The sequence below is a fragment of the Mytilus edulis genome, chromosome 10 (genome assembly GCF_963676685.1).
Source record: "Mytilus edulis chromosome 10, xbMytEdul2.2, whole genome shotgun sequence".
NCBI lineage: Eukaryota > Metazoa > Mollusca > Bivalvia > Mytilida > Mytilidae > Mytilus > Mytilus edulis.
Window position 1 is genome coordinate 21,094,769 of NC_092353.1, and position 12,152 is coordinate 21,106,920.

General features: G+C 30.9%; 1 protein-coding gene across 1 annotated transcript; it reads right to left on the reverse strand.

The window, feature by feature from the left end:
* Window positions 1-1,143: 1,143 nt before the first annotated feature.
* Window positions 1,144-7,324, reverse strand: LOC139490590 (transcription cofactor vestigial-like protein 3). The gene is made up of 4 exons (XM_071277465.1): window positions 7,151-7,324; window positions 6,653-6,941; window positions 2,266-2,655; window positions 1,144-1,381 (listed from the first exon to the last, which is right to left on the reverse strand). The coding sequence occupies exons 1-4, from the start codon at window positions 7,220-7,222 to the stop codon at window positions 1,335-1,337; spliced, it is 798 nt and encodes a 265-aa protein (XP_071133566.1). The 5' UTR covers window positions 7,223-7,324; the 3' UTR covers window positions 1,144-1,334.
* Window positions 7,325-12,152: the final 4,828 nt, after the last annotated feature.

Consider the following 12,152-nt stretch of genomic DNA (forward strand, 5'->3'; position numbering starts at 1 on the left):
TAATTCGACCTATAAATATATAGAAAGCATGCTCAATCAACATCATAAAGTAACTCAATGTATTATCTTTAAGAACGTTCATTCATTTTTATTCAAGATTTCCGTCAATATACGATTTAAAAGTTAATAAAAAAGATCACATTTGCAACATTCTATTATTTTCTTCAAAATGAGTCTGAATTATATTTTGATATAGTAGATATGTGTAGCCTTAAATATTCTTTTGTAACTTTTATTACAATAGAAAACAAGGCAATGCTGATGCTATATTCTGTCATTTTTCTCTGCAAATTACACCTATACCAGTGCCAATACCACTTATAATTGTTTTGTTTTGTTTTTTTCAATTTTCAATCACACAAAATCAGCCAGTCAAACCGTTAGTTGATTTTTTCATTTTCTTGTACTTGGTTATTTTTAAGGTATATTGGGCGTCTTCCTCCGTCTTGGATTTTGAAAAAGCAGATAACAATCGCTCTAGATATTTAATGAAATGTGCAAATTTAGAGAGCAGGAGCAGTATGTAATTCATGTGTAAGACTTTCATTTCAATATAGAAAACTATGTGTTTTTACATATTTACGGCAGTACTTTTACAAAAAACTAATTATTTTTGTTTTAATCATATTTTTTTTCCATTTTTTTCCATATAAGGGTAAATAACTCAGATACAAGGGGAGATAACTCGATAATGTAACTTTTGTAAATAGTATGTGTTGTGAATTTACCTATGTTATTATATAGCTAGAAACGAGTCCCCCATGACCCCATTATTTCTTTTTCTTATCTGACAGCATATATTTTAGTTATATTCTCATATTTTATCTTAAAGTTCTACGGTGTAGTTTTCTTTTTATCACCCAAATTTGGGTTTTCCATGAATAATCTATTCAAAATTAATAGATGGATTTGAATTAAGACCCCAATCTACCTTAAATTATAGATTTGAATTCAACGGCATATGCACATTACAAATTCTCAAAACTTTTCACATTAATGGTTTGATGAGGCAGATGTTAAAGTCGATGGTATTAAATTCGGATACCGAGGTAACAACACCGTCCACTAATTGAGACAAATATACCACCACGAGACCCCCCATTTATATTTTTATATGTATGAAAAAAATGAACCTATGAAAACTAGATTTTGTTATTCTTTAATTACATATACATTTGACACAAGAAATATTTCTCTCTTATTCTCTTTTATAATCATATTCCTTACATTTCCATTCCTCCATCTCTCTATCAGTCCTTCAATCAGCAAGTACTTTCTCCTCTCTCTAAAACACACATACACACACACACACACACACACACACAACGTCACTGTCACCAACAAAGCTCTTTTCTCATCGTCTGTAAGGAATAATCCAGCCCTATAAAGACAGAAAACATCGTTATTAATACACTTGGCTATACAAATCTTATCACATTGAAATCAGTAAGGAAATGGTTTATAGTATATTAAAAGTAGTAACAGGCAATAAATGATGTAGTGTCAATCAGACGACTGTTTTATTTGATAACGTTAAACCTGCATTAAATATCTGTGGTTGGTTTTTCATTTTAAATTCATTATCATGAAAACCCTATTTTAAAAAAAGTTATTTCCCTTTCCTCATTATTTTTTTTTTTCTTACTTCTCTCATAAATAAAAAAATAACTGTTTTTTTTTTATATAATTAAAAAAGAAAATGTTCAATATCGCTCCCTCCCTTTTCCCCATTCCGCCCTAAAAAAAACCAACACTAAATATGCTTATTTAAGTTATAAATCTAAAAGAGTTTATAGTGATATACTTTTTACTATTAACTTATAAAGAGTGCCAATACTTCATTTCATTTCATTTCTATTCTTTATTTGGTTGTCAACCAATAGAAATATATATCTTGTAAACATGTACACTTCAAAATAATGTATCGTTCACAAAGTTCATTAAATTCGAACTGAATTCGAATCGAATGCGAACCAAATTCGCTAATCGGGTTCACACATTTTTCTTTTTTAATTCGAAATGATTCGAATTGGCTAAATTGCATTATCCAATTTGCATTAGAAATGCGTTTTTTTATTATACGAATTAAAAGTAAACGTCGTTCTGACAGTTAAAGAGCGAATTTGACGCGCATTTCAATTCGAATTATAATTAACGTTTGGACGTAGAACGTTTCGAATGGTAATTTAACTAATTCGAATTAGTTAGTGTGAATCGAATTCGAATCACTTGTGAACGCAGCATTAGTATACGATAGTCACTAACCAGGCGTTGATGGTTCAAAGTTCATATTTGCAGACGACAGGTCAGCTCCTAATCTTAAGCCATAGTAACTACTCGGGCTTGATAATGATTCCGGGATTTTTGTCCTATCATATTTAGAGTTCCTTGATTCAAATCCACTCCGTAACATTAGTGACTGGTATGTTGGACTCAATTTACTCATTGGATCTAATGGTGAATATGGAAACGGACGGGAAAATTCGGAACCACTCGGATAGGACGATGGCGGGAAATGATATGGCCAGTTATACCATGACGAGGCAGAATATAAGTCTCTAGAAAAATCTTGTGATCCGTAGGCAGGTCTTGGGGGTTGGTAATCACTGATCCAAAATGAAGGTGGGAGTTTTCTGTTGCACATTAAATTTGTATCTATAATAAAATATTGAAAACAATAGTTATTTTCAATTTAGGCACTATAAAAGATTAGGCAGTGATATAAAGCCAAAACATTAAAACAAAGCTGTTATATATACACCAAGTTACTAAATAAATCCATGCATATATGTTAAGTTGAGAAACTACAGAGAAAGGATAAGAATTAGGGCTTTAGAGAACATATCTTATCGTGTTCATACATAAATAAACATGTAGAATTAGACAAAACTTTCTCCAAAGTCTTACATACAGATAAGTTCAATATTTTTAAAAATGAATCTGTCATGCCCAGATGTTTAAATTATTTAAATCTAAATTCAAATTTTGATGAATAATACAGTTTGTCACCTTTCATAAACGAATTGATGAATCATTTTCTGTAATTTGAAAATTTTAATTTACAATATTTACAAGTAACAATTTGCCTGTTGAAACCGTCAAGATTTTGACAGTTCTGCTTCCCATATAAACAGAGATTGACAAATGGCCTACCAACTGCTTATCTCAAAATTAAGGCGATTTATCGCCTTTTCAACAAATTGATATAAATTCTTCTCAAGATAAGTGAAAATATATGATTTTTATGAACCTAAGATATCATTGGGAGGTATAGTATAAGCAGTTTGTGTGATTATTCATTGTTCATAGTCTATTTAAACAAAAGTTTTATGCTTCTGCTTATCATATACACATAATTTTAATGTTTTTCAAAGTATTTGCTGCGCACGCTTTCAATGTTACTTTTGATAATGTTTATCCATGTTCCTTTTTTAATGAAAACTGTTGTTCATTAAACCCCTTAATTTCTCCAGTATTTTTGTTTATTGTATATTCTTTTTTGGTTTTTGTTTATCTAATTCATATATTAAACATGTATTTTCCAATAAAAAAAATTATATGAAAATTCAAAGGACATCCTTTTCTTGTCAGCATTTCATATTCAAATGCTTGTTTCTAAAAAAAAAACAGCAAATTAATTTAGCTGTATCTTTCTGTGACTTTAATATACTACACCCCCCCCCCCCCACCCCATATATAAGAACATGCGGTAAAGATTCCAAAGAGACAGCTATCTATCAAATGATAGGTAACGTACAGATCCGCCATCAGCGAATACAAAACCATATACACATAGTAAGCTATGAAAAACTCCAGAATTTCAAAATGAGAAATGAATCAAAGAAAAGAAAAGACCAGTTGATTGAATCTTATAACATTTAAACGAAAACAATTATGACAGACTTCAATCTGTGACAACCACTCGACTATAAGTTATTTGCTTTTGACAGAAAGAAAAAGAAATGATGGAGTTAAACATGTTTACGAATGCCCCTAACCCGGAGCAACTGTATACTAGAACAACATTGAAACGAATGAAACGAAAGGGTAGACTCGTCAGATCGACACTTAGCAAAAATAAAATAACGAAGAGAAAGACACAAATCATCAATCTATGTATACACGAAGCAAATGCAAGAACACAATTTCCGTTGAACAAAGACTAAATCTGTCAATAACTGCGAGTACTCTCAGATCAGTACTTAGTGTCTTTTTGTTGTTGGGATACAAGTACCTGGCCACGTCCACTCTGTGATTTTGTTAGATGTATTTCTATTTGTATCCATCTGATGAGTTAAACCTTTTTCAACTGGTTTTTATAGTTCATTCTTATGTTGTACCGTTACACCACTGTCCCAGGTTATGGAGGATACCGCTAGCATGCTTAACCCCGCCACATTCTGTATGTAAGTGCCTGTCCCAAGTCAGGATCATGTAATTCGTTTGAATTGTTTTACGTTTGTCATTTCGGAGCCTTTTATAGTTGACTAATCTATGCCGTATGGACTTTGCTCATTGTTAGAGGCCGTACGGTGACCTATAGTTGTTAATTTCTGTGTCATATGGTCTCTTGTGGAGAGTTGTCTCATTTGCAGTCATACCGCCTGTCCATTTTTATATTAAATGCAAGGACTAAAGAAGACTTATACATCTTATGTTATACACTGTAGATTTTGCTCATTGCTAAAGGGTTATAGCCTTAACACATGTGTCATTTGTTTCATATTATTTGTTATAAAATTTATGAAATAAAAAAATGCTGTTATTTTCTAATATGAGACCGGAAAACGTTTAAAACAAACCTCACTGTTTTTAGTAAACCATTCGCAAAATGTTTCATAGTATTGAAATTGTGTAAAACTAAGAAAGTTATAAAAAGAAGTAAGACCCAGTTATCAATAATTATTAGATTCAAACAGATTCATTGTGGGTAAATATTAAATAATAAATGTGAATTTAAATAATATGAAATAAAGTGACTTGTACAAATATAGTTAAGTCTTTTTTTATAATTTTACCGATCAGTGCAATTAATTTTTTTTACCGTACATATTGCTGTGTAAGATGGTTGGTATGATATTAAATATTGCAAATTTTACACGGTAAAAATAAAATAATTTACATTGAAATACAACATTGAGGACCAGGACAATTTTAATTTGTACCAGCAGAAATGACGTGTTCCCTCAATTCCGATACCGGTAACATATAGCCCTGTATAGAATCTATAGAAGTGCTTCGACGCACCAAATTCGTATACTAATAGCATTTAATAAAAAATAAAAAAAAAAAAAATAGCAAATTGTAATTTTATTCAAATGACTGTGTACTTCAGACTTCATTATTTTTTTTATAATTTTATTAAATGATTAACACTATGATATACCTTTGTTAGAACTTTACGGAATTAGAATACTTAAATTCATTAATGCTGAAGTAATTCTTAACAAGGAGTATGGTTGATAAATAAAACATGCAGGTCCAAACTCAAAATTTTGAAAACCATATTACGCATACGCTTTTTTTGGTTCAAATAATCATTTCTCACTGAACAGCCAACGCAAGATGTCACTGTACTGATAATTGTAAAATTCTGTATGTATCATATTTCTATAGTTTAAACTTGAGAACAATTTTTGAATTCAGATTGAATATGTTTACTTGTTTTATTTATGGAAATAACTTAACGGAAAATAACATGTAAACAAAATTGTCCTTAAAAATCATATTATTTTTTACATATTCATATTTTACCGGAATAAATGATGGGCAAATGTAATTATTGACAAAGCCAAGTAAATATGTTCAACCGGAAAATTGGTATACTAAACATATATTGCGATGTACGAAAGTGTAACTCTCAAACGATTTTGATACATTTACTTTCATTCATTCATGCATTCGTTTCTTTATTTCCTCTATTAAGAGATTCAATGAACAACTATATGTAAACAGAGCACATTACAAAAGTTTTCACAATATAATTTTACAATATGTACAATATCCGTCGTATTTCAAATGTTTTGGTTTATAATGTCTGTTTACCAATTTGTTATCCGAATTGGTTGCCATTTTTCCGTAACAAAGCTTTTAAAAAGGGGGAAAAAAGGTAATCAGCATTTTATTTATGATATAAGGATATTCAGAATTATTGCCAATGAGAACTAAGTCAATTGCAATAATCCATAAGAGTCTATACTTTAGGCTCTTCGTTTGATCCAGTTGTATTTCATTGCCGCTAAAATATCAGTGCATTCAAGTCATGGTTGTTGTAAAAAAAAACTATGTTTGTCATGAAATCCACATTGCTTGATCGCAATCATATACATATAGATATAAAATATCTTCGATTAAAAAAATTTGAATCATAAAATTTGTAGATTTTTTTTTAATTTTTCTAAAACGAGACCCAGATCGGCATATATTTTATGATAACCAGGGACTATTAGTATTACACTAACAATATATATTAAGTCCATGATGAAAAGTTATTATAAACATCAAATTCAAACAAAACAATTATTTGAAATTCCCTTTTTTGATTATATCAAACAAATATTCAGTGTAGCATTAATTTAAATGTTGTTTGTTTACAAATAATTTTGATTAAAATATAGTGTAAAATAAATATATTTAATTTAATTTAACGTACCTTGTTGGCGTTTCGTATTCAATGACGGATTTCCATTTCTGTCGCTAGAAAAACTACTTGGTTGACTTAATGCCCTAGAAAAATGTTCATCAACAACTGTAGAAGTGTCACCATGGAAATAAGTCAATAGTAAACAGTTTGCATTTAAATATTGAGAACCTCTTGGTTCCGATTCCGGATCGTAAGTTGCACTTTCCGTAACTTCCCTTTTACTAACAGTCCGAGAGTCTCCTAAATACGGATAACTTCCGGTGTGTGTTGTATAATCCAGTGTCTGGGAACCATATCTCTGAAAAGGATAGATTTCTGTGTAGAAACATATTTTTGATATCTTCGAACGGAAAATGACATTTCACACATTTTTTTTTTAAATATATAGGCTGAAAATCATTTTTTTTTATTAATATGGAATAATTGTTATAAGATATTTACTTTTATATTTAAATTACAATGAAATATTTTTTTAATCAATCTATCATGTATATAAAAAAAACTCACCAATGATTCAGGAACAGTCCGATGCGGAACAGCAGACGGATAAAATTGGTACATTAATTCTGAGCAGCTCATACTATCAATGTAAAAATTCTCGGGATTCAAGACTTTCCTTTACAACTATGTATAGGAATGCATCGTATTCTATGTGTTATTGCAGAATATCTTTTAGCAATTTGTAGTAATGCGATACAAATGCAATCCGTGTGTAACCATTGCTGATGAGAAATGACAGTTATTGAAAGCCAATTAAATCAAGTGTTTTGACGATTGCTCCTCCTTATCATGCTGGTTCTTTATCAGATTTTCTCATGTTTACATGTAAAAAAATCACTTAAAGTATGCAAACGACTTAAACACACAGTATAAGTGCAACTTGCAACAATATTTAAAAGGCATATTTAAAAATAAAATGACTAAGACATAACAAAAAAAATTTCAGAATGCAACAAAAAATATTTTTATTAACTTATCTCATATGAATATAAGAAAAAATCGATTATCGTCAAAATTGTTATAAAACAAGAACTATCTTTAAAAAAGATATCCGACGTATTTAAATTTGAGTATATGTTTAAAACTATCATTTCGATAACCTTCAGAAGTACAAATATACCTTTTAAATAACGTTTTCTCTGTTTGTGTTCAGTATTCTCGGTCCTCGTATCTTTCTGTTTACATTCACCAAAACCCCGCGAAAATCTCACATGCGTAGGTGCGTTCTAAAAGTCATGTACGTTCGTACAACAAAGTTTACATTAAAAATTATATAATTGTCCCGAATAAACAGCTGTCACGGATGCAAAGAGCTATTGGAGAAAAAAATATTTTAATAAAAATATAAATCTTTGTAAGATCTAGTTCAAATATTTATAGTTTTTCACTTGCTTTCCATCACGATATAATTAACGAGACGTTTTTTCAAACACAACCAAATCACCCAACATGACAGCATTTTGTCCAATCACAGAAAGGATTTTCGAGCATACGTATTCTATTGCCATAGTTAAGCGTCCTTAAGTTCATAGGGCACAAACCGAAACTATACCGACTACGTTGGAAAAAGACAATCTTTAAGAGGGAGACTAAGTACTAGAATTTAACATCTGATGAAATATTTAATGTAAATATAATTACAGTTAATACACATATATATACAAAAACCGACTTAACGTTCACATTTTTTCATGGAGGCAATGGACAGGATAGACTGAGACTCCTGAATGCGTGAACAGGGTTAGCCGAGTAACACCAATTTTTAGACCCCGGCCATGTCGAAGTTAACTTCTGCTATATATTCTTTGCATCACAAATGTGCATCTATACATGATAGATCTTTAAACTGATGGAAACTTTAGTATATATATATATTCAAATAGATACGATCAATCACCTTCGTAGAGTTTTGACTTTAGGAATTAAATATAGTCTTCGAGCTGATTACGTAATTTCTGTCAAAACGTATCCAATGAATCATATGGATGATGAACGGAGGAGGAGGGGTTGACAATACATAATACAACTGTTCTATAAAGTCATAAGCACTAACCACGAATTGATGGGACATTTTATGCTTAGTTCTAAATAGTTATGGCTTTTCCAGTAGTTTGAGTTTGCGAATATAAAAATATACAATTATGTATATGATAAACCTTTTAGATACTTTTACATACAAACAATATCAAATAGAATTCAAAACCATCACGGAAATTGTAACGTTTTCTGATATAACAAAAAAGAAGCATTTGAGACAGCAACCCAACCACACAAATAACAAATCATCTAGTGGACGCAGCAATCTATAAAAAAAAAATGCCTTTGCAAATAATCCAGTTTCAATACAAAGATGTTATTGTCCAGTGAGCGCAGAGAGCGAATTCTTATAGGCTTCTTATATTCGTGTCGAGCAGCTGATATATACTTTCTTGTGTTATTTTGATTTTAGTTTCTTGTGTACAATTTGGAAATTAGTATGGCGTTCATTATCACTGAACTAGTATATATTTGTTTAGGGGCCAGCTGAAGGACGCCTCCGGGTGCGGGAATTTCTCGCTACATTGAAGACCTGTTGGTGACCTTCTGCTGTTGTTTTTTTTTCTATGGTCGGGTTGTTGTCTCTTTGACACATTCCCCATTTCCATTCTCAATTTTATTTAAATTTGCAATGTGATGAAAAACTGGTAATCGTTTAATCAGTTTGTATGTGTGTGCTTGTCGTGATAGAAACAATAGCGTTCCATTTGCTTTAAATCCAACATACTTTAAATAATGTTTTCCAGATTTTGTATATTTCATAGTTAAGAGAACTATATAATGAATGATTTTCCTTATTCATCCAACCTTAAGATCAAAATCTAAACCTTAATCTGTCAGTAACTTTAACAGTCATTGTTACAGTTTTTAGTTGCAGGCGACGGATTGGTAGTGATGTGAATATTTCCTCTAGGGTACCATCAACTAAGTAGTTAGACAAAATACTTCATACCGAGATACGAACACGATTTAAAAAAAAAAACTGTTCTTAACTGTTGTAAAATCAAGAATTTTGTGTTACAAAAAGGAATTAAGTTTTATTTCCTACTCCTTAGTCAAAGTTGACATTAGATAAATTTGGCGTGTTTAGCTCCCTTTCGGTAATACATTTGTACTATCTATGTGTAAACTCAACAATGATACCAGACATGTCGTATACCTCTTTAACGTTCTGCTGTTTGCGTGGTTTAAGCGTTCTTGGTGAAGCTGAATCTAGACACAATCCTTGGATGCACCAAATAAAAGAGCTTTATTTTTCATTTTAAATAGTCAGCTTTAGGGTAACCATTAGATATATATAAAAATTGTTAACTATTAACTTCTTTTATTTTAATTAGAAAATTAGGGAGAAAATGTCGACTTGTTAATTCATCAACGGACGGTTTGCCATATTTGCTTTGGTAATCAAGGCGACACTTGCTTAACTTCTTCTTGCATTATTGAATGACGAATAAACGTTAAGAAAACTTATCCATCGAAATATTAAATAATATTAAAACAAATAAATTATTTACGAAGGTTGCGTCTATTATTGGTATTCTAAATATAAAATTCAAACATCAAAAGTACAATATTAGAAAAAGAAAATTCCATCCGTCTTTTTTCGTGCACTTTTCTAAAACAAATAATTTTCAAAATTTTCATAAAAACATTGGTGTTTAATTTCCCAAATGGCGACGCCATTATGACAACTAGCTGAAAATCTCTTTGAACGTATAATACAAAATAAAACTTTTGCAGGGTTTTAATTAATTCGTCATCAAAAGTTTACCTTTTGACAGTTTGGTGATGTAAAATGCTGTGTCACTTAATTATTTTCGCACTTGCACTCATGCTTACAATTAGTTTCGCATTTCCAACTTTAAAATTTCTTAAAAAATAATTTTCCTTAAATTAAAAGTTGAAGAAAATTTTTGGAGCAAAACAAAAATTAGCGTATTATGGTCGTGCATGCTGCTATTATTCACAAATGATGAAACAAGTATTTCTGTCCCTGGGTGGTGTGCTAAAAATCCTCAACAAAACTACTTAGTATAATTGACAGAAATATTTCTTTATGAAATTAATACGTCTGATAAAAGAAGTACCTTGTGGTGAAAGACTAGTTTGATTGAGTCACGCTGCATAGCAATTTGCAGTACTTAAAAGTTTTAAAGCAATGTCGTAAATAGCCTAATTTGCAATAATGGCATTAAGTACATATTATATGTTTTACTTTATTTATTTGGATATGAAGAAAGGGTTCAAGAAGCTCACTTGGTATACCTATTTCTATAATACAAAGCTGTTGTGCAATACATTTGCAAAGAGAACATCACCTTGGCCAGTATGATGGTTTTTTTCAATTTTACAATATTCAGTAAAACGTAAATGTATTGAAGTTTGGTTATACCTTAAAATCACAGGCACTTGTCTCCGATTTTTCCCCCTATATACCTTAATGTTATATTAAGGTATATATAGGCATTTTTTTTTCTGAGACAAGTACCTGTGCTTAAAATATATAAAAATGTATCAGAGGAACCATAATGTTCAATATATTTGCATTTCCGTACGTTCATTGTTAGTTCATGCAAGACAAGACAAGACAAATATTTTATTAAAGTCTCACCTTATGTACATACATTTGTACATATATTTAACATATACATGTATAACCAGCAGCGTATACATAAGCCACTTTAAATAGAGTCACGAGAGACTGATTTAGACACATATACATAAAAGATAGGTATATATACAAGCATTAAACCAATTTTTTTTTCGAGCTGTGACTATTACACTAGTGCAAGTTAAGAGATCTCCATGACCTGTTTTATGATGGCGCACTACCATTTTAAAAAAATAACAAATAACACGACAGCACAGTACAGCAGGTATTGATAATATTGAAAACCTTTACAAAGTTGAATATAAATTCATAAATATAATCTGCAACTTGGTAGCCAGCAGAAATTTCGTATCGTTATTCCGAATTCATTTCGTTGATACATCCGGCTTTCCAGTTTCCATTCCGAATCGAAAGATGCATGTTGCCTATAGCATATAAATTAATATGAAATTGGCAATATAACGCCATTAAAACCTTTTAAGCTTTAAATGCATTCCTTCCAAATCTTTCTTCGACGTTTTTTTAAAACGGGTACAAAACTTCTTATGTTGATTCTGCAAATTGTCCATACTGGAGAAAGACTTCTTAATTTGAAAATCATTTTTAAGTCCTAAACACGGAAAACCGGGAAAGCGAGAAAGCGAAAACGCGAAATCGAGAAAGCAAAAACGCGAAAACGTGTACAATGATTTCTTGATTTCCCGATTTCTTGATTTCTCTTTCTCGATTTCCCGATTTATCAATTTCTTGATTTCGCTTTCTCGCATTCTCGATTTCCCGACTACCGATTTCCCGATTTCCTCGATTTCGCGTGAAAGTGAAAGGAGAAAACGCGAAATGGCCGCATCCGACCACAATAAA

Excerpts from the sequence above, each read along its gene's own strand:
- LOC139490590 (XM_071277465.1), bottom strand. The coding sequence starts at position 7,222 with ATGAGCTGCTCAGAATTAATGTACCAATTTTATCCGTCTGCTGTTCCG. Across the intron at positions 6,942-7,150 it reads GGACTGTTCCTGAATCATTG|AGATATGGTTCCCAGACACT; the intron begins GTGAGTTTTTTT and ends TATCCTTTTCAG. Across the intron at positions 1,382-2,265 it reads CTTTGAACCATCAACGCCTG|GGCTGGATTATTCCTTACAG; the intron begins GTTAGTGACTAT and ends CTGTCTTTATAG.